The sequence below is a fragment of the Thalassophryne amazonica genome, chromosome 8, assembly GCF_902500255.1.
Source record: "Thalassophryne amazonica chromosome 8, fThaAma1.1, whole genome shotgun sequence".
Classification (NCBI taxonomy): Eukaryota; Metazoa; Chordata; class Actinopteri; order Batrachoidiformes; family Batrachoididae; genus Thalassophryne; species Thalassophryne amazonica.
The window spans coordinates 38,498,039-38,521,403 of record NC_047110.1 but is presented as its reverse complement, the minus strand read 5'-3'; the positions used below and the strand labels follow the sequence as shown (position 1 = coordinate 38,521,403).

At 42.8% G+C, this 23,365-nt stretch overlaps 1 protein-coding gene across 1 annotated transcript; it reads right to left on the bottom strand.

Annotated features, from left to right (window-relative positions):
• Positions 1 to 1,022: 1,022 nt before the first annotated feature.
• LOC117515454 lies at positions 1,023 to 22,556 on the bottom strand. The gene is made up of 2 exons (XM_034176016.1): positions 22,502 to 22,556; positions 1,023 to 3,149 (listed from the first exon to the last, which is right to left on the bottom strand). The coding sequence occupies exon 2, from the start codon at positions 3,133 to 3,135 to the stop codon at positions 1,876 to 1,878; it is 1,260 nt and encodes a 419-aa protein (XP_034031907.1). The 5' UTR covers positions 3,136 to 3,149; positions 22,502 to 22,556; the 3' UTR covers positions 1,023 to 1,875.
• Positions 22,557 to 23,365: the final 809 nt, after the last annotated feature.

The following is a 23,365-nucleotide window of genomic DNA, read 5'->3' as shown; positions in this document are numbered from 1 at the left end:
TCCAATGCTTTAAAATGGACAAAAAAAAACAGAGATGCATGGAAGAAAACGGAAAACAACCATCAAAATGTTTAGAAGAATAACCAGAATGGCAAAGGCTCACCCACTGATCAGCTCCAGGATGATCAAAGACAGTCTGGAGTTACCTGTAAGTGCTGTGACAGTTAGAAGATGCCTGTGTGAAGCTAATTTATTTGCAAGAATCCCCCACAAAGTCCCTCTGTTAAATAAAAGACATGTGCAGAAGAGGTTACAATTTGCCAAAGAACATATCAACTGGCCTAAAGAGAAATGGAGGAATATTTTGTGGACTGATGAGAGTAAAATGTTTCTTTTTGGGTCCAAAGGCCACAGACAGTTTGTGAGACGACCCCCAAACTCTGAATTCAAGCCACAGTTCACAGTGAAGACAGTGAAGCATGGTGGTGCAAGCGTCATGATATGGGCATGTTTCTCCTACTATGGTGTTGGGCCTATATATCGCATACCAGGTATCATGGATCAGTTTGGATATGTCAAAATACTTGAAGAGGTCATGTTGCCTTATGCTGAAGAGGACATGCACTTGAAATGGGGGTTTCAACAAGACAATGACCCCAAGCACACTAGTATACCAGAAAAATCTTGGTTCCAAACCAACAAAATTAATGCCTCGCAGATGTGAAGAAATCATGAAAAACTGTGGTTATACAACTAAATACTAGTTTAGTGATTCACAGGATTGCTAAAAAAGCAGTTTGAACATAATAGTTTTGAGTTTGTAGCGTCAACAGCAGACGCTACTATTATTGTGAACACCCCCTTTTCTACTTTTTTTTTTTTTTTTTACTAATAGCCCAATTTCATAGCCTTAAGAGTGTGCATATCATGAATGCTTGGTCTTGTTGGATTTGTGAGAATCTACTGAATCTACTGGTACCTTGTTTCCCATGTAACAATAAGAAATATACTCAAAACCTGGATTAATCTTTTTAGTCACATAGCACTACTATTATTCTGAACACTACTGTACATAATGATTCTTCGGCATCAGTCACATCACATGCACACGTAATCTGGTTATATGATTACGCTACATTTCTCCAGCATATTTCATGGCATGTACTTATAGTTATTACACATTTCAATCTCTCAGGCTGAGTGACAATGTGATTTGCACAGCGTGACCCAGACGTCACCCCCGTAATGTCCAGTCCAAGTCTGCTTGATATTTCCAGCCGTGCTTTTTTACTACTTGTTCAGATTTGTTGCTCCCATCCCCTCAGGCGACAGTGTCTTGTCTCTGCTTCATATCCTCAATCCTGTTACTGAAAGTTATAAACGAGAGCAAATATTGATCCTTTTGCGATGGTACAGGGTGGTGCACTGGAAACAGGTTGCTTTTGTGCATAAAGTGACATCAGAGGCACCACTCTGATTCGTTATTATATTCAGACTACAAACATGAATTAACATGATAAACCAAAGCAGTATTTTCTAACACGTAAAGTGAACTGGGATATGCCACGAACTGACTAGATCCTTTGTGCAAGCCCATTTTGTGTCGGCTGATAACCCTCTGATTCCACAGACTTGCCAGCATGTCCACATAAATGTTTCTTTTATTGTTAATGGACCCATAAGGGTTGAATTAGGGGAATTAAGTGTGTTGTCCAAAGACAAAAAAAAATCAGTGTTAACGTGACTCAAGCTCGGGTCTACATATTGGTAGTCCATCCATCCCCACTCCCACTGAACTATCCTCTCTACTCTCAGTAAATAGGTAAAGGGTTTTTTTTGGGGGGGGGGGTTCTTCAAGTTAACCCTCTGGTGTCCAGAAACATACAAAACATTGATGTGGATTTGCCGGCGAGTCCATGGACTTACTGAACATCACTACTCCCACTCTCCCCTGCTAAGCTGCTCCGAGACATACTGGCAGAAACATACCCCTCTGTCCATGTGTCCAGGGGAGCTGGATTGGGGAAAGGGAAAATGTCTTTTGGACAGACAGCAGGCGTAACCTGATGAGAAGAAGACCAGAGCTCTTTGAAACATCTCTTCAGCACAGGACTGTCCAGGAAATGTTTCAGCAAACTCCTTCCTACAACCATCAAGTGCCACATAGACCAGATAGAGTTTTGAATTTGATTGGCAGCCCATTAGTACCTTCTCCTCCGAAAGGATTGTGTTTGCCTGACCAACAGTTTTCTGCATTTCCCTCACAATGTCCTTCTTGTCATTTCGCATCCACAGAACAATGTGGATTAATAGTCCAAGTGGAACCGAGGAAAAAGTTATCACTGAGACGATCAGATAGCCAAACTGCCCGGTTATAATATATGGTGTGTAAAAGAGGAATATGCATACAAATAGAGGTATGAACCCTGCAAAAAGTAATATGAAAAAAAAGTAGGTCAGTACTCTAACCCAGAGTGGGCGCAGCCAAACTTTACTTTTAGAAACGTCATTGATCATTCTTACAGCTGTTCTGAACTGTTCTTGATCTTCAATGATTAAGCGTAGTTGGTCTGGCAGCTCCATTTCACTGAAGTGACCAGAATCCCAAGTATTAAGTTCCTCATCATTGACAGCAGTCAAAGGCTGAAGCGCTTTCCCATTGTAAATGGTTGGAGGTTGGAAGGGCACCACAGTGGACCCATGAAGATGCTGGTTGGGGGTGCAGAGCACTTTTAGCAGCTTACTCATAAAATCAGGGTCCTTGGCATCCAGATACGTGAGGTGGCAGAGGTGGAGGGGGACGGTGACTCCAGGCTCCAGCATTAGTGGCACTATGGGTTTCCTCTCCAAGCAGTCTCTGAACAGAGACATGTTGGCCTCCAAGAGGCACCAGCGACTACGCACAAACTCTGGACTGAGAACCAACAGAACCTTCTGGCTTTCCTCAATGCAGTCGGACATGTTTTCCAGTACAGTGCGTCCAGGAATGAAATCACGCTCATGGTAGCACACCTTAAGACCACAAGACTCCAGCTGATGAATGAGGCAGTGGGTCCAGTGGTAGTCAGTATTACTGTAGCTCACAAAGACATGGTAATGATCTCTGTCTCTCAGTATGGGAGGGACACAAACATCAGGAGACAGAGGAACAGCAGTCTTCACCTCAGAATCAGCACTGTTATTGATTGACTCCATTTTCTCAGAAAAAACTGAAACAAGAAGATTAAATGTTATTTTAAAACACTGATATGGTATATGTGACATTTACTGTCATAGTGATTGCAGCGTTCATTAAGAATTACAGTGATGTGGTCATTTTATAGTTTGGTGGTCAATTAGAGTTCACAGCATTGTATATTATATTTATATCTTTATTATTAAACTCATGGTGCTTTGATATCTATGAGAAGGGTTCACAAAGTTCACAGCCTGACCATGACTCCATGTTTGGGGCCAGGGGTCACCAAGTGGGAGTACCACCTCACAGACACCATGAACATGTTTAAAGGATTGTGGGGGGTTGTTTCTATTGATTCGACAAACAACTTCACTCCTTCAGTCGGGCTGCAAATGTTTTGAATTCCACTTTTCTCTGCCTGTTAGCAAGATTACGTCAAAACTACTGCACAGATTTTAAAGAAATTTTCACCACAGATAGATATTAGACCATGGAAGACTCCATCAAATTTTGGAGGTGATTCGGTTCTGGATCTGGATTCTGGATTAAGTTTAATTTTGTACAGGCTTTGAAGGATTACCGTTACCAGGATTACGTCAAAACTACTGCACGGATTCTCACAAATTTGCACCACAGATAGATAAAGGGCATGGAAGACTCCACTGAATTTTGGAGGTGATCTGGAGCCAGAGCTGGATTCTGGATCAACATTTCCCTTTATGTAGTTTTTGAGGGATTACTTCAAAACTACTTCACAGATTCTCACCAAATTTGCAACAGAGGTAGATATTAGAGCATGGAAGACTCCACTGAATTTTGGAGGTGATCTGGTTCTGGATTGGCGGATGTCAGAAATCTCTGATTGCTCTTGATTTTTTTGTAATTCATTTAGACTGTGGCATGTTTATTCAGATGTATGCCAACAGTAATGTTGGGAAAGTGTAGTGACATGGACCCACAACAGGGGGCGTAAATGAACGGACAATAGAGGGAGTTAAATTAGAACACTTTACTGTTGTGAATGTCACAACCACACACAGCAGATTACGGAATGAATACAAGTCAATTAATGAAGGTGTCGTGTGGGCAGGCTCGACGATAGGAGACGCCCGTCTGGAGATGAACCGGAACCACACGATTTCCACCGCCACCAAACCCGAAGGATACTGGAGCCGCCAAGTCCCGAAGTCCCCAGGTGGCCACTGTCTCAGCGTGTCGGATCTGGTACTGCTGGCGGAGAACAAAGACAGTCAAGTGTGGGTGTGTGTACACCCCGTAACAATAATGGTGGGAATTCCACCTCCACCTCTAACACACACTCGTGCAGCGTCTGTGTAACCACTTATCTGACGAGACGAAGGACGAAACAGTCGCGACCCACGCCGGTCCTCTGGTTGACAGCTGCAACACAAGAGCTCTTGAAACACTGAATGCTGGCAGAGAATATTACCTCTCACAGAAGTCGATATCTCGGCGATGTGGTGGAGGTGTCATCCTGCTTTTATCCCGGGTGAGATGCAGATGATCGGTGACAGCTGTCATAGTTGATGAGTGACAGCTGTCACCTCGGCTGTTCCTGTAGGTGGCAGCGCCCTCTCGTGCCTGAAGCCCGCACTTCAGGCAGGGCGCCCTCTGGTGGTGGGCCAGCAGTACCTCCTCTTCTGGTGGCCCACACAACAAGTAAACTCTGATGGCCTCACATGAAGAAGAAAAAGTTGTAGTTCCTTGACTGGCTGCTTGAGGCTGTCTCCAAAACACAGCACATTCCCATAGAATTCCATATTAAAATGTCCAACTTTGTAGAACTTTAGTGGAAAATTAAACATATTTACAGCCTACTACAAAAATGGTTTTGATCTCTATAGATAATTTCCTCCTCCATGACAAGTGTCTCATAGCATCTTTAGCTCAGAGGCTACTCAAGGCGGCCAAAGAGAACCAAGTACCAAGAGATAACACTCCAATGCACTTTAGACAATAGCTACTGGCGGTGCTGTGGAAGTGCTGCTACCATCTTGGACTGCTGATGATAACATCAGCATTCATGACAGTGTAATTTAACATACTTTTTGGTTTGATGGCTCATTATTGTTTATCTTCATCGTGAGCAGAATACTGAAGACCCGATGGATAGCCGCGGTGAACACTGGGACTGCTGTCACCAATAAAATAATTCTAGAAATGACGTTCAGCTCTTAAAATAAGTGATTTATTTTCTGCTTATTGGAAGCTGAGAAACACACCTGGAGCAAACACAGAGGAATGTCTTGAAAAACGCTGCAGTTATTCACATGCAATTCCACACTAAGGAATTAAAGTACTTCCAGATGTCTAATGTGGATAAGTTTTTGTCAAGATGTGATTTTTAACTTGGAGAGAAACAACACCAACAGGTTAGATTAAAAAACTTAATTTAGTCTGTGTGCTGCCAATATGTCTGCTTCATATGATGTAAACTTTGTTTTTGTTCATTTAAAAAAAATTAAAAGCCAGGATCTAACAGCAATTATTCCTGTTTGCTGGCCGTGGATTTGTTTAGGATGAAAACAGAGACGTTAACAGTGTCAAGTTCGTACAAAATATTAACCGCAGTTCAGAAAATCCACACTCTAGTAACCAACGCGAAGCAACGCAAATAGAAAGTGAAGAGGAATATTCTAATGTCAGCTTTGATTTTTGAGGAAGATTCACAATGCTGTCAACACATCACATCTGTTGTGGTTCGGGGTCCGGACTGGACTGGACCGTTATAGGCGATGGACTCAAATGCTGGGAGCAAGGGTGAGAACGGGTTGTAAACAAAAGGAGATTTATTTCCAATAATGAATAACTGAGGAATTAAAGTGCTGAGCTGGAAATGGTGCCTGCAGACCCGAGACAGGGCCTGCTTGCAGCGGTGGAAATCCGGGAGCTGCAGTTGGAATCCTGGATATTGGGACTGGAACTGGAGTCAGGTGGAACGCACAGAGCCAACATTCTAGGAGGACGAGGAGAACAAAGGTGAGTGAATGCATTCATAACCCTGGAAGGCTTTAACAACAGAATATTCAGAGTAGGCTTAATACAGGAATGTTGACAGTTCTGGAATTATAACTCAGGAATTGTTCACTGTTCAGGAATTGTTCACAGAGGTCAGAGGTCAGCAGCAGCACATCTTATGACGCATTTCAATTAAGCTGGACTTGGCTTCAGAATCAACTTGAAGTTCTTAGTAATTCTGCATAACAGTTCATACAGTTCTTGGTAATGCACAGTCACAAACAGGAGTAAGGTGAGAGGCAGAATCTCATTAACTCAGAGTCGGCAGGAACTTAGCTGAAGGGAGCAGAGCAGCATGCTCTGAGGCATAGCAGAGAGTTCCAAAGTGACGTAGTGCTGGTAGTGGCGTGGGAGCCAGGAGCAGTGTAGCATGGAAGCCACGCAGGAAGGTGTCTGGAAACACCAAATCTTCAAAGAGCTCTACTGCAGAAAATAGAGGTGCCAGGTTACCTTGAGATGAGCTGCAGGAAGCTCAGATGTCAAAGAGCATGGAAGCGACAGCATAGACAAGGTCATGGATCAAAGTCGTGGATTAATGTGAAGGTCCATGTCCACGTGGATTCTGGCAGGTAGGCAAGGCCACGGAAGAATCTGGCAAAGACTGAGCTCAAAGCCGGGGTTTATGTAACCCACTCCTGATCAGGACCTCATGAGCGTCAGGTGCGAGGAGATGATGAGTTGCAGGTGTTCCTCGGCTCTGCAGCACGCCATCTGGAAGGAAAACAGACAACACAAAAGAGGAGAGAAAGGGAGAGGAGAGAGGCAAACGAAAGGCTGACCACCACAGTACCCCCCCCCCCCCCCACCTCCACCACCAGCCTCCCGGTGACCTGCAGTAGATCCGAGCAGGAGGAGGCGAGGGTCTACACGGACAGAGATCACTTGTGTGTTCAGGCTGGAGTCGGGACACACAGAAAGCAGGAATGCTCCATAGGGACAGAGGCAGGCTGGAGGCAAAATCTAAACCATATGGGAACATGGGTGTCCCGGAACAGAATGGGGCGGGAGGAGTCCGACGAGAGGATGATGCGGAGTCTTGCATCAGGCACAGGTTGTACAGGCTTGTATATATTCTCATACATCAGCTTGACTGGAGGGCCACCAGAAGCACAGGCGGACGAGGTCCAAGGTCCTGTGGACTCCAGGATGACAGGCTAGCTGGGACGCATGGAAAAACTGGATTACTGAGGACCGGGCTTCTGGTGGGACAAAGGTTTGTCCAGGAGGTCCAACGCTGGGATCAGGATGGCAAGCCAAAGCTTCTTGAACAGTCTTCTCAACCTCCCATGTTAGGGCCATCACAACCGTGGACCGAGGGAGAATGAGGTCCAGGGTCTCAAAGGAGGCTGGTGAGTGGAAATTCCTGGAAAGGGTGTCGGGTTTCCCATTCCTTTTCCCTGGGGGACAAGTAATGGAAAACTAGAAGGACCAAAGAATAGCGCCCACCTGGCTTGCTGGGAGTTGAGACGTCTTGCTGATCTGATATACTCAAGATTTTTATGGGCAGTCCACACCACAAATGGCACTGCAGCTCCCTCCAGCCAGTGTCTCCACTCTGACAGGGCTTCTTTTATTGCCAACAGTTCCCGGTTGCCCACATCATAGTTTCTCTCAGCTGGTATTAAGTGCCAAGAGTAGAAGGCACACGGGTGCATATGAATGTCCCCCTCAGCTCTTTGAGATAGAACTGCACCAACACGTAGATCTGAAGCATCCACCTCCACTATGAATTGTCTTTCAGGATCAGGCTGGGTGAGGATGGGTGCTGAGGAGAAGCGCTGCTTTAGGAGACAGAAAGTGGTGTCAGCTTGTGGTGATCATTGAAAGGGGACTTTAGAGGATGTGAGTGCAGTAAGTGATGCGGAAGAAGACTGCACTGCGCACAGGACAAGAAGTGGAAAAATCAAGAAAGAATACATTTTAGCATAGTGACGCAGTGTATAGACAGAAACTCAGATAGTATATAGGAGTTCAGCAAGGGGTAGACAGGGTTCCTGCTCAGAGCCTGATTGCTAGAGCAAACTAAGCGTGAACCTAGAGACTCTGTTGTTGTTACTTTGGCTCATTCTCTGAATTAATGGCGCAGTCAATCAGAGAACTGGACTGAGTCCTGGTCATCTTTCTCTGCCTCATCAATGGACGCGCGGGGTGTGACTGAGGTAAATTGTTAAACAATTTCATGTTGATGTTTTGGGTTTACAGTTGTGAGACTGTTGTAAAAGGTTCCACTCCAACACCTTCCCTTTTGAAGGATCTGGTTCGATATGGTTTGGAGAGACTATGAACCTGAGAAAGGACACTGTTGTGTCACAAATGAATTCCCACTTCCCAGCCTTGACAAAGAGACGGTTTTCGAGGAGTCACTGGAGGACTAACCGGATGCGCCGAGTGTGCAAAACCGGCTTCAGAATCGACTTGGAAGTTCTTAGTAATTGAACTGCATAACAGTTCATACAGTTCTTGGTAACAGTTCTTGGAAATGCACAGTCACAAACAGGAGCAGGGTGAGAGGCGGAATCTCACTAACTCAGAGTCGGCAGGAACTTAGCTGAACGGAGCAGAGCAGCATGCTCTGAGACTGCGTGCAGATGAGCAGCGGCACAGCAGCGAGTGCCAAAGTGACGTAGTGCTGATAGTGGCATGGGAGCCAGGAGCAGTGCAGTGTGGAAGCCGCGCAGGAAGGCATCTGGAAACACCAAAAGGTCAAAGAGCTCTATTACAGAAAATAGAGGTGGCAGGGTACCTTGAGATGAGCTGCGGGAAACGCAGACATCAAAGCACATGGAAGCGACAGCATAGACAAGCTCATGGATCAAAGTCATGGATCAATGTTAAGTCCATGTCCATGTGGACTTTGGCAGGTAGGCAAGGTCATAGAAAAACTGGCAAAAACTGAGGTCAAAGCCGGGGTTTAAGTAACTCGCTCCTGATCAGGAGCTCATGAGCGTCAGGTGCGAGGAGATGATGAGTTGCAGGTGTTCCTCGGCTCTGCAGCGTGCCACCTGGAGGGAAAACAGACAAACAAACAACACACAACAGGAGCGAAAGGGAGGGAGAGAGGAAGACAAAAGGCTGACCACAGCAGTCTTTTGTCTTCTTCTATGTGGACTTTATGGATGTGTACAGTTTGCATGAACTGTTTGGTTTAACTGTGGTGTATAATCAGAATCAGAATCAGAATCAGAAGAAGTTTATTGCCATTGCCAATGAACAGGATTCACAGACTAGGAACTTGCTTCGATATAATGGTGCAACATTAAACAGAGAGCAATATAAAATGCTAAGATAAAATATACAATATGTGCCAAAATAAGACAAAATATAAGATAAAAAATGACATATGAAATATGAAAGGCTGTGTGCAACAAAAAAACAGAAAGAAAGAGGAACAGAAAAAAAACAGTGCAGTGGGAGGAGTGCAATTAAAACCAAAGTACATTGTCTAAAGTGACCCGTGATAAAATGATAAAGTGACAGAGTTAAGGTTAAGGTGACTGAGTTATGAGGAGTTCATGAGTCTAACGGCAGAGGGGAAGAAACTGTTCTTATGGCGGGAGGTTCTGGTCCGGATGGACCGTAGCCTCCTGCCAGAGGGGAGTGGTTTGAATAGACTGTGTGCAGGGTGAGAAGGGTCAGCTGTGATCCGACCTGCTCGGCCCAGAGTCCTGGAGACGTGCAGGTCGTGGAGAGATGGAAGGCTACAGCCGATCACCTTCTCAGCAGAGGCCACAATGCGCTGCAGTCTGTGTCTGTCCCTGGCTGTGGCCCCGGCGTACCACACCGTGATGGAGGAGCAGAGGATGGACTCGATGATGGCAGAGGATGGACTCGATGATGGCCGTGTAGAACTAAGTAATAAGTAATGTGCTTTGCATTTGTTATGTCAAATTATATTATTCTGATACATCAGGGCCCCTTTACACATAGTGCGCATTTGGTTGAATTGCGCATTAAGTGCACATGAAGCAGGAATCGTATGCAAACCGTGTAATTTCGTAGCTGCTTCCAACATCTCGTACACCTGTTGCTAAAACTATTTGCGCACACCAGCGGCTGACAGACAGAGTGTGCGCTGTGTGAGCCCATTGAACCCTTTTGTGGCAGGTGTTGGCCAAATTCCAGGTGACACGCACAAACATCTAACACTGCTCGCACGGCACTTAGAATATGTGTGGCCATTTGCATTCTTGGCATGACAACAATCTGCAGACAATCATTGTTGTAGTGGCAGTGAAATTTGTGTAAGTGTCCCACAAGTGTGGCTTTGGTGTGTGCACTAAAAACTGACAGGAGGTGTGGCCGCCCACTGAAGCAGCTGTGGAGATCTGTCTTTCTGGACATCCCAGCTTGACAGTACTGTGTTTGGATGGACATGGACTAACAACTGACCACTATGTCGCGCGTGTGTGTGTCTGTTTGCTGTTATCAAGTGAACATAAATAAAAACATACAGTAGTGTTCAGAATAATAGTAGTGCTATGTGACTAAAAAGATTAATCCAGGTTTTGAGTATATTTCTTATTGTTACATGAGAAACAAGGTACCAGAGTAGATTCAGTAGAATCTCACAAATCCAACAAGACCAAGCATTCATGATATGCACACTCTTAAGGCTATGAAATTGGGCTATTAGTAAAAAAATAGTACAAAAGGGGGTGTTCAGTCAGTGAGTTCGTTAATTTTGTGGAACAAGCAGGTGTGAATCAGGTGTCCCCTATGTAAGGATGAAGCCAGCACCTGTTGAACATGCTTTTCTCTTTGAAAGCCTAAGGAAAATTGGATGTTCAAGACACTGTTCAGAAGAACAGTGTAGTTTGATTAAAAAGTTGATTGGAGAGGGGGAAACCTATATGCAGGTGCAAAAAATTATAGGCTGTCCATCTACAATGATCTCCAATGCTTTAAAATGGACAGAAAAACAGAGACGCGTGGAAGAAAACAGAAAACAACCATCCAAATGGATAGAAGAATAACCAAAATGGCAAAGGCTCACCCATTGATCAGCTCCAGGATGATCAAAGACAGTCTGGAGATACCTGTAAGTGCTGTGACAGTTAGAAGACACCTGTGTGAAGCTAATTTATTTGCAAGAATTCCCCGCAAAGTCCCTCTGTTAAATAAAAGACATGTGCAAAAGAGGTTACAATTTGCCAAAGAACACATCAACTGGCCTAAAGAGAAATGGAAGAATATTTTGTGGACTGATGAGAGTAAAATTGTTCTTTTTGGGTCCAAGGGCCGCAGACAGTTTGTGAGACGACCCCAAACTCTGAATTCAAGCCACAGTTCACAGTGAAGACAGTGAAGCATGGTGGTGCAAGCATCATGATATAGGCATGTTTCTCCTACTATGGTGTTGGGCCTATATATTGCATACCAGGTATCATGGATCAGTTTGGATATGTCAAAATACTTGAAGAGGTCATGTTGCCTTATGCTGAAGAGGACATGCCCTTGAAATGGGGGTTTCAACAAGACAATGACCCCAAGCACACTACTAAAGGAGCAAAATCTTGGTTCCAAACCAACAAAATTAATGCCTCGCAGATGTGAAAAAATCATTAAATACTGTGGTTATACAACTAAATACTAGTTTAGTGATTCACCGGATTGCTAAAAAAGCAGTTTGAACATAATAGTTTTGAGTTTGTAGTGTCAACAGCAGATGCTACTATTATTGTGAACACCCCCTTTTCTACTTTTTTTTTTACTAATAGCCCAATTTCATTGCCTTAAGAGTGTGCATATCATGAATGCTTGGTCTTGTTGGATTTGTGACAATCTACTGAATCTACTGGTACCTTGTTTCCCATGTACTAATAAGAAATATACTCAAAATCTGGATTAATCTTTTTAGTCACATAGCACTACTATTATTCTGAACACTACTGTATATCACTGTGGTGACGGGCTGCAGTGAGCACATGTGCATGGCACACACATGGACAGACTGCCCCCAGGTTGAAATGGACCATCAGATCATAACACGCAGCAGGCTATGTGACCGTTACATCACCCACGTGAGCTCAGGTGACGCATGCAGGCCAGCAGGACACGTGCCAGCAGATGTGGACATGAATGAGATGAGCGAACTGCTTCTCATTCATGTCATTACAAGACTGTGCATCAGTGACCATGGGTCATCTACAGAGAATCAGGTGATCATATTTGCATTGACTGCTTGATGAGAGGGATTTAATACAGTGCGATGATTTTATATGGTGCGTCATTTTTGTTCTTTTTTAAATACGTCCACATGCTTCTTGATATGAGGCAGTTTCCAGCACCTGTCACAGGATAGTGATGGTAGTTCACTGGCAAAGTTTCCAACTGGTAATCAGAGCTTTTGGAAGGGGTGGGTTCAAATCCCGTGGGTGACGTATATTTTTATTTTTTTTATTTTCTGCTGAAAGATGAACCGTCGCCTCAGTCTGAGGTCAAGCGTGGTCTGTGGTCTGTTTTTTCTTCACCCTTGTGATCTGTCCACTGTCTGTATCTCTCTGTGTTTATTGCCATTATTGTCTTCATCGTGTGTTCTTCTGTTCAACATGTTAGTTTTCCTGGTTTGCACTTTGTACACTTTTGAATCCCATGTTTTGTTTTTGCCTTTGTGTCCTTGGTTTTGTATTTGGTTTTGTTATTTCCCTTTTAGGTTGTGTATTGTCTCTATGTTGTGGTTCTACTCACCCGGGTTTTCTGTTAAGCTTTGAGTCACCTTTTTGTTTGTCAAGTTCAACATGTGTGTTTTGACCTGGTCCCCCAAATTTCCCACACCTGTCACTTGTTTGTCATTAGTTTCCCTGTGTATTTAAGCCTGTACCTTTTCCCTGTTTAGTTCCCAGGTCCTTCCCATTGGTTTCTCCCTACGTTGTTTGGTTGTAAGTATTTTGAGAATTTTTGTCATCTCCTGTTTGTAGCAGAGTTCTTGTTTTGTGTTTGGATCATTTCTTTGATACCATCTTGTTGGATTCCATTCTGTGTTAGTTTGGACTTTTTTCACCCACGTTACTCTCACATTGTTGTTGGACTGGATTTACATGTTTTATGAACATTAAATCACCTTGTTTTTCACCTTAACAATTGTTTGATTGCTGCCTGCATTTCTGGATTCATTTCGCTATAGCCAAACAGAACAGATGCCTGGTTTCCTCCAAAAATGACACCTGGCATTCACACAACCGAGTCTCATGGCAGTTCATGGGACTGGGTTATGAAAAGTACATTAATCTATGGGTTAGTGACAGGGGTGCGAAAATGGGCCATTTTTTGTATTGTTTTGGTTTTTTTTAACAGGGTCACAAATTCATTTCGTGATGGGCACAAAATCTGCGGTGAAGGGAGGGTCTGGGGCGTCATGGTTAACATTTAGGGAGAGTACACACTTACGCTATGGTCAGTGGTGGGCACAGCTAACCAAAAAGTTAGCTTTGATAACGTTAAGCCGCTAACTGAAAAGCTAACTTTTGCAAAGCTAAACTGATAAACCCCTACAGATTTTAGCCAAAGTTACAGCTAAAAGCTAAATCAATAACTTTTAGCATTGACTCCAGTACACTGGCAGCTACTGATACTTCTGAGTAAATTCAAAGACAGTCACAAACAACAACAAGCCAGTGCTTCTGTCTAAGATCAGCCTTCTCTCAGCAAAAGAGACCTGGTGACCAGAGAGGAGAAAAAAGGGGAGAAGAAAAAAAAAATCATTTATTTTCACAGCCATACAGTCTTGCAGACATGTCACAGGAGACATGCACAGTAAGGCAGTTTTGACTTATGGTTAAAATTTTAAATGAACGAATTCCGGACAAGTTATCAAAATTAACATCACCTCTGTCATTTTTACAAAGTAGAAATATCAGCTACAGTTGTATGCAAAAGTTTGGGGCTCCCTGATCATTTCCATGATTTTCCTTTATAAATCATTGGTTGTTTGGATCATCAATTTCAGTTAAATATATCATATAGCAGACAGGTGCATACATTTGGGCACCCCAACAGAAAAAATACATCAATATTTAGTCAATCTTCCTTTTGCAGAAATAACAGACTCTAAATGCTTCCTATAGCTTCCAATGAGAGTCTGGATTCTGGTTGAAGGTATTTTGGACCATCTGTCTTTACCAAACATCTCCAGTTCAGTCAGGTTTGTTGGTTTCCAAGCATGGACAGCCCGCTTAAAATCACACCACAGATTTTCAATAATATTCAGGTCTGGGGACTGAGATGGCCATTCCACAACGTTATAACATGTTCCTCTGCATGAATGCCTTAGTAGATTTTGAGCAGTGTTTACAGTCATTGTGGTGTTGAAAAATCCAGCCCCGGTGCAACTTCAACTTTGTCACTGAGTCTTGAACATTGAATCTGCTGATATTAACTGGTGACCCTCAACTTTAACAAGATTCCTGGTACCTGCACTGGCCACGCAGCCCTACAGCATGATGGAACCACCTCCAAATTTTACTGTAGGTAACAAGCGTTTTTCTTTGAATGCTGTTGTCTTTTTCAGCCATGCATACTGCCCCTTGTTATGTCCAAATAACGCAATTATACTTTCATCACTCCATAGCAACTTATTCCAAAATTAAGCTGGCTTGTCCAAATGTGCTTTAGCATACCTCAGGCGACTCTGTTTGTGGTGTGTATGCAGAAAAGGCTTCCTCTGCATTACAGCATCATACAGCATCTCTTTGTGCAAAGTGTGCTATATAGTTGAATTGTTCAACTATACAGCACAGAGACACTATCTGAGGCAAGATCATGTTGTAGGTCTTTGGAGCAGGTCTGTGGCTTGAATATGACTGTTCCCACCATCCTTCACTTCAGCTTATCTGAGATATTTCTTGGCCTGCCACTTCGGGCCTTGACTAGTACTGTGGTTGAGGTCTTCTATTTCCTAACTATGTTCCTTCACAGTGGAAACCAACAGCTGAAATCTCTGAGATAGCTTTTTGTATCCTTACCCTACCATGATATTGAACAATCTTTGCTTTCAGGTCATTTGAGAGTTGTTTAGAGGCTCCCATGTTACCACTCATTAGAAGAGATGCAAAGAGGAGATTTTTTACATATATATATATAAATATATATATATATATATATATATATATATATATATATATATATATATATATAAATTTTAAATTTGGTTTGTGTTTATGAAGTTTAAGGTTAAATGTAGCAGACATGGAATGTTTGGAATATTTGTTTTAGCAAGTTTGCTGGGTCTCATGCAGCAGTCTCTTAAAAATTATATGAAAGGCAAAAAATATATATTTTGGTCATATAATGTTCATTTGCAATTGTCTTCATGTAGTTTCTCAGTGTTATTTTGACTGCAGCAACTCTCTGGTGCGCAAGGGATTATGGGATATCTCAGTGGGGTGAATTGTGGCATTTTGTGATATACTGTCGTGAAACTGAAATAATGGTTTTTACAGTGTGTGTGATCAGTGATCCACTTAAATTGAGGCATTCTGAATATGTAGGGCTATTTACACTCCCATCCAGTAGATGGCAGTGTTCTCTGCATTTTGACGGGGGGGGGGGAGGGGGGGGAAGTGATGAGAGCAGCTTATTTGAATTTTCCCATAATGCCTTTTGGCACGTGTCTGTTTAATGTTCAAACCTCCAGGAATTAGTGCATTACATTAAAAAAATTTGAGCAACATCATATTTTCACTTTGTAAAAATGACAGTTCCCATTAATTTTGCTCAACTGTCCGTATTTAGTTGGTTTTAAATTAAACCATGAGTGAAAGACGCTTTGCGCTTCATGTCTCCTGCCTACTCTGTGAGTTTCAGCATGCTGAAAGTAAATGATTTTTTTTTTTCTTCTTTGAAACAGTAGCTGGTCCACCCACTTTTACTGGAGGAGGACTGAGCTTCTCACAGCAGTCTGTGTATTGCAAAGCACATGACGGGAATTAACATGTAGCATGTTAGGTTTTATAAATGTTTCTGACTGTTCAGCTTTATCTATGCCAGCAAAAAAATAAAAAAATGTTAGCGGACTGAAAGTTATCAGAACTAAATTTAAGGGAAGCTAATTGGTCCACTGATGGTTTTCAACGTTAGATGAAAATCTAATCTGCTAACAGAAATGTTAGCTTCGCTAATTAGTGGTTAGCAGATTAGCGGAACTCTGCTCACCAGTGGCTATGGTTAGAGTTAGGAGAAGGGGAAGATTATAAATAGTAAAATTAAAAACCATGTCACAAAAAGAACATGAGACTGGGCTGCATTCATGCCAAAGAGTTCGATCTTTATCTCATAACACCAGAGAATTTTGTTTCTCGGGGTCTGAGAGTCCTTCAGGTGCCTTTTAGCAAACTCCAGGTGGGCTACCATGTACCTTTTACGAAGGAGTGGCTTCCGTCTGGCCACTCTACCATACAGGCCTGATTGGTGGATTGCTGCAGAAATGATTGTCCTCCTTCTGGAAGATTCTCCTCTCTCCACAGAGGAATGCTGGAGCTCTGACAGAGTGACCATCAGTTTCTTGGTCACCACTATAACTAAGGTTCTTCTCCCATGATCACTCAGTTTAGACACACAGCCAGCCCTAGGAAGAGTCCTGGTGGATCCGAATTTCTTCCATTTTCGAATGATGGAGGTCACTGTGCTCACTGGGACCTTCAAAGCAGCAGAAATGTTTCTGTTCACTTCCCCAGATTTGTGCCTCGAGACCATTCTGTCTCGGAGGTCTACAGACGGAAGTGGACAGATGAGTCAAGGCAGGAGTTACAGGCCTGTTTTGACTACACATGTCTTTGAAGCTGCATCCACAGACATTCATGGACTTTGTGACACTGTGACATTTTACATCAATTTTTGTGAGTACTTGTGTGTGCAGACCAAAACTTTCTGCACATACAGCAACAACAAACCTTGGCTCCGCCTGGCCAAGGTGGAGGCCTACAGCAGGCTCCTGTACAAGATGGCTAGAAACACACTGACAAAGATCAGAGCAAGGAGGAGCTACTCTAACAGGTTTCAAAAAACAATTCTCAGCGAACTTGCTACAGTGTGGAGAGGTCTTCAGCATGCCACCAACTACTGAGGAGCTGAACCTGTTTTAAAACAGCTTTGAAAGACACCCTATCACACCCCTCACCCACCCCAACAACAATGGACTACCTGCCCCCCGAACACTTCTTTCCTGTTGGGAAGGTGTCGTAACACGGACCCGCAACAGGGGGCGCAAATGAACGGACAATGGATAAGACAAAGAGTAACAATTTAATGTTGTGAAACGCACAACTGGATACAGACAAAAATATATAATGCCAATTAAACACAAGGTGACGTGCGGGCAGGCTCGAAGATAGGAGACCTCTGGCGATCGAAGAGCCGGGACCCACACAGCTTCCACCATCAACGGCCTGAAGAACACCGGAGCCGCCAAGTCCTGAGTCCCCAGGTGGTCACCGTCTTCTGTTGCAGACCCTGGTACTGCTGGCAGAAGATGAAAACAGTTAATGGTGAGTGTGTATCCACACACCCAGTAATCCTTCACCCACAGGTCTTCAGGGAGGGAAAACCTCCACCTCCGATACAGAATCACCCGTGCAGCTCCTGACAGTTGCTCCTTGGATGGAGTGAGAGGCGAAGACGTCGCAGACTCTCACTGCACGCCAATCCAATTATTACAGACTTCAGGAATACGGCTGCACACAGAACAATAATTAGTCTCAGAAAGTATGAATTGCAGAGAATTACCTTAACGGTAGCTGATTTCTCGGCGAGGAGGTGGAGTAATAATCCGGCTTTTGTAGGGAAGGTGGTGATTGGTGGTGAAATGAGTGACAGCTGTCACTCTCTGTTGTCTCGGCGCCCTCTCATGCTTGAAGCCCGCACTCCAAGCAGGGCGCCGACTGGTGGTGGTGGGCCAGCAGTACCTCCTCTTCAGCGACCCACACAACACTTTCCCCGTCTCCTCTGCAACCCCACCCACACTAACGATCTCTGAAGAGGATGTGTGCCAGCAGTTTTGCAGGCAAAAGATCAAGAAGGCTCCAGGACCTGACTGTGTCTCTCCCTCATGTTTGAGAGCATGCACTGATCAGCTGGCCCCCATCTTTAGCCAGATTTTCAACAGATATCTGGAGCTGTGCAGTCTTGTCCTGTTTTAAATATGCCACTATTATCTCAGTCCCAAAGAAAGCCTCCAGAACAAGACTATATGACTACAGGCCCATCGCCTTGACATCTGTAGTCATGAAGTCTATTGACTGGCGGATGTCGAGCCACCTGAAGGGCATCGCAGAACCCCTGCTGGACCCCCTTGCAGTTTGCCTACTGAGCCAACAGGTCAGTTGAGGATGTAATCAACATGGGACTGCATTACATCTTGCAGCACCTGGACTTCAGCTGGGTGTTCAACACCATCATCCCCGACATTCTCCACCAAAAACTCTCCAACCACTCCGTGCCAGCTCCCACCGGTCAGTGGATCTCCAACTTCCTGACAGACAGGACACAACAGGTGAGGCTGGGGAGCATCACATCCAGCACATGGACAAGCAGCACTGGTGCCCCTGAGGGGTGTGGGTTCTCCCCACTCCTCTTCTCCCTCTACACAAATGACTGGACCTCAGGGGAACCCTCTGTTAAACTCCTCATGGATAGCGATGAAGTGGAGCAGTTGGTCCTCTGGTGTGGTCAGAACAACTTGGAGCTGAACCTGCTCAAGGGTGTGGAGATGATAGTGGACTTCAGGAGAAACCCCCCCCCCCCAACTCCATGCTCAAAAACACTACAGTGGACACTTTCCATTTCCTGGGATCCACCATCTCTCGGGATCTGAAGTGGACCTCTCACATAGACTCCATCAGGAAAAAGGCACAGCAGAGGATGTACTTCCTCAGGCAGCTCAGGAAGTTCAATATGCCCCAGGAACTGCTCATCATCTTTTACACATCCATCGTCCAGTCTGTCCTGTGCATCTCCATCTCTGTTTGGTTTCCCTCTGCCTCCAAACATGAAGAGGCACTGACTTCAACGAACATCTCTGCAGACCCCTCACACCCTGGACACACACTGTTTAAACTCCTCCCCTCTGGCCAGCAAGAGACACAGGAACAGTTTAACCTGCCAAAAAACTCACTAATTCATAAACCTCATGTACAACTTAAATCTGTTTGTCTGTTTCTCCTGTGCACACATTTTTATTGCACATTCTTATTTGCACACGTTTCATTATGAATTATTTATTTGTTTATTTAAACATGCTTGTGCAGAGAGTACAATTCAAACCGGAGTCAAATTCCTTGTGTTCTTTGAAGATACTTGGTGAAAAAAGGTTATTCTGATTCTGATTCTATTCTGATTCTACAGACAATTCCTTTGACTTCATGCTTGGTTTGTGCTCTGACATGCACTGTCAGCTATGGGACCTTATATGTAGACAGGGCAACTGAATTTACCCAAGTTGACTCCAATTAAGCTGTAGAAACATCTCAAGGATGAACAGTGGAAACAGGATGCACCTGAGCTCAATTTTAAGCTTCATGGCAAAGGCTGTGAATACTTAGGTACATGATTTTTTTTTTTTTTTTTTTTTTTTTTTTTTTTTTACTTTTAATAAATTTGCAAAAATCTAAAAAAAAAAAAAACTTTTTTCACATTGTCATTATGGGGTATTGTGTGTAGAATTTTGAAGAAAAAAATAATTTCATCCATTTTGGAATAAGACTGTAACATAAAATGTGGAAAAAGTGAAGTGTTGTAAATACTTTCTGGATGCACTGCATATACCCAATTTATGACTGCAACCCAAACAAGTGAACCATGGTTCAACTGAAAATGAGATTTAAATTATAATGATACAGTTCACTTATGATATCAACTGTGAATTACACAGAAAGTATATTGTTTTCTGTTATTTAAAAAAAGAGCCCAGTCTCACTTTTTTGCTGTTGTTTTTTGTGATACTGTGACAAAATGTATTACATTTTCATAACGTGGTACATTTTCATAAAGTGGCCACCCGTCACTCGCTAAGGTATCACAAAATAATAGATTAAATCAATTTTTGTGACTCCATCACAAATTTGCCGTGAAAGCTGGTTGAAATAGACACTGCAGAATGAACCACATGCTGATGTCAAGTACAGATGGGTCGCAGCACCTCTTTATTTTGCAGTTAGTAATAACTGTACCCAGAAGGGGAAAAAAATCCAGTGAATTATTTCGAGATTTTTTTAAAAATGATATTGACCAGTCTCTAGTAAAGATCAGACTAAGATAAATGAATTCATTTTATGAAAATAAAATAACACCTTGTTGTGTAAAAATTATTATATAATAGCTCTGATGTGAGCATCTCAATTAACAGGTTCTACAAGTGTCACTGTGATGTAACAGAAGGACATAAACACAGCATTTCTGACAATGAAAAGACTTTGTTCTGTTTATCTGTTGTTTTGGACCACTTAGAAATACTTCCATATGAATGCAAACCAAACCACAAAAAACTGACATGATCCTTCCTCATCTCAGACCAAAAACATGAACTAAAGCTGTGAAAGCACCCCTCATCAAAATTAGAATGCAACAGAGGCTGCCTGAGTTTCGTATACTTCCTCCTGTTGCGTAAAGATTTGCACAGTACCGCAATGCATTCTGGGGAAAAGGTTGCCATGTCCTGCTATATGTGATAGTATGCAAATAGTGACAATGCAACAACGTGTCACTTTATTTCTCTCTTTTCATACAATTCACAGACTTTTTTATAACAGCTCAGCCCCGCCCATTAACGTCACAGGGGTCCTGACAGGAAAAACACCACAGGGGCCAAGACACCTTGTCATACGTATAGCAGGAATAAACACTGTCAATTACCCACATAGGGGCAGAGACAGGAAACATCAATATGCACACCTCTCTGAACGCTATTGACACCATTTTTTCCTACAAGAAGATCAGGGCCGGGGGCATTTTGTCTCTCACAATTGAAGTGTACCAGACCTCTCTCATCTTTCTAAGTAGGAGAACTTGCTCAATCAGGGACTGACTAAATACTTTTTTACCCCACTGTACAAAGAGTCACAGGATATTCTAAAATACACAAAGTGGTACATGTGGAGGGAGTAAGAGAGAGCTTCTTAAATTATATAAATCATGATGTTACAGCAATACTGGATTAAAAATGGCAATGGTTAGTGGGACCGTCACCATGTCTGTTAGATTTCCAGTACTGCTTTGTCAGCATTCTGAAAGTATAACCAAATTTTGGTGTCAATCGGTAATGGAAACCCAGCTTGTGATACCTCATCCATGAACTAGTTACACACATCAGTCGCATCACACTGATCTTTTCACATAACATTTGTATCAGTACTGACTCCACTACCTAGTAAAACAGTTTATATGTTTTAGATATTAGCCTGCAAACTCTTAGCATCATAGTGGAGTACAGCAGCGAAGGATATTCTTTCACTAAAACAGATCAAATCCAGGCTTGCATCTCAGATGTACCTTCTGGCAATTTGTAGCTAAACGTTAAGGTCTTTTTTTTTTTTTTAAGAAAATCATGCTCTATACCACTTCATCATGACGATGTATAACTGGCAATACAAAATGCTGAGCTTGCCCTGTGCACAATTTCTACAGTCACAGCCACATAATAAGCCTGTAACTTCTGGGTTGCGTGTCTTGGTGGCTTTCCTCACTCGTCTCCTTCCTGTAACAGTCAGTTTTTGAGAACTGTCTACTCCATGCAGATTTATCATCGAGTGCCATACTGTTTGTATTTCTTCATAACTGATGTAAATAAAGTCTGAAACATATTCAGTGGCAGCTTTACCATCAGAGAAGCTCGTCCACAACTACCACAAAAGACTCCAAGCTGTCATTGATGTTAAAGGGGGCAATACACAGTATTAAGAACAGGGCTATGTAAACTTTGGATCAGGATCATTTGGGTAGTTTCTGTTGTCATTATGATTTAAAAAGATTAAACACAGTTGTTTGACAATAACTGGCTTCACCCAAGCACTAACCTTTAGTGAACAAAAAAGTTTTTGTTATCATTCATATTCTCTGAAAAATTGTCAAAAAAAATCTACAATTCTACCAATGAATGTAAACTTTTGCGTACATCTGTATGTAATTAAGTTTTCATATTTTAATTTTGTATATTACACAACAGTTTCAGTTAAAACATCACTTATACGACACAGCAACTGATAAGTATACTCCATATTTTACTTCTACTACTGCTGCCCTTATTGTCATTATACAAAATGTACAACGAGATTGGGCAGCTCCTCCAATCTCTTCAGTGCAAACAGATAACTAAATGAAAGACAAAAGTAAAGTATAAAATAGTGGAACTATTCATACCTGTTCATAATAAGCAAACACAAATTCAATGGAGCCTGATCCTGCAGTGTTGCTGAGGACGGACTGAAAGCCAAACCAAAAAGAGGAAATAAAAAATTCCAGCTAGTTCTTCCTGGTTTGAGTTGGTCAGAGTTACACCTCTGTTCAGTGAAAAAGTAATATGAAAAAATAGCTTATTACTCAACTGGTTGTTCATCTCTCCTCTCTCTCTCTGTCTTTATACACACACACACATATATATATATATGTATATATATATATATATATATATATATATATATATATATACGAGGTCTGTCCGTAAAGTATAGGTCCTTTTAATTTTTTTCAAAAACTATATGGATTTCATTCATATGTTTTTACGTCAGACATGCTTGAACCCTCGTGCGCATGTGTGAGTTTTTCCACGCCTGTCGGTGACGTCATTCGCCTGTGAGCACTCCTTGTGGGAGGAGTCATCCAGCCCCTCGTCGGAATTCCTTTGTCTGAGAAGTTGCTGAGAGACTGGCGCTTTGTTTGATCAAAATTTTTTCTAAACCTGTGAGACACATCGAAGTGGACATGGTTCGAAAAATTAAGCTGGTTTTCAGTAAAAATTTTAACAGCTGATGAGAGATTTTGAGGTGAGACTGTCGCTTTAAGGACTTTTCACGGTGCGAGACGTCGCGCAACGCTCTCAGGCGGCGTCATCAGCCTGTTCAAGCTGAAAACCTCCACATTTCAGGCTCTATTGATCCAGGACGTCGTGAGAGAACAGAGAAGTTTCCGAAGAAGTTGGTTTCAGCATTTTATCTGGATATTCCACTGTTAAAGGAGATTTTTTTAATGAAAGATGTGCGGACGGGTCCGCGCATCGGGACGCAG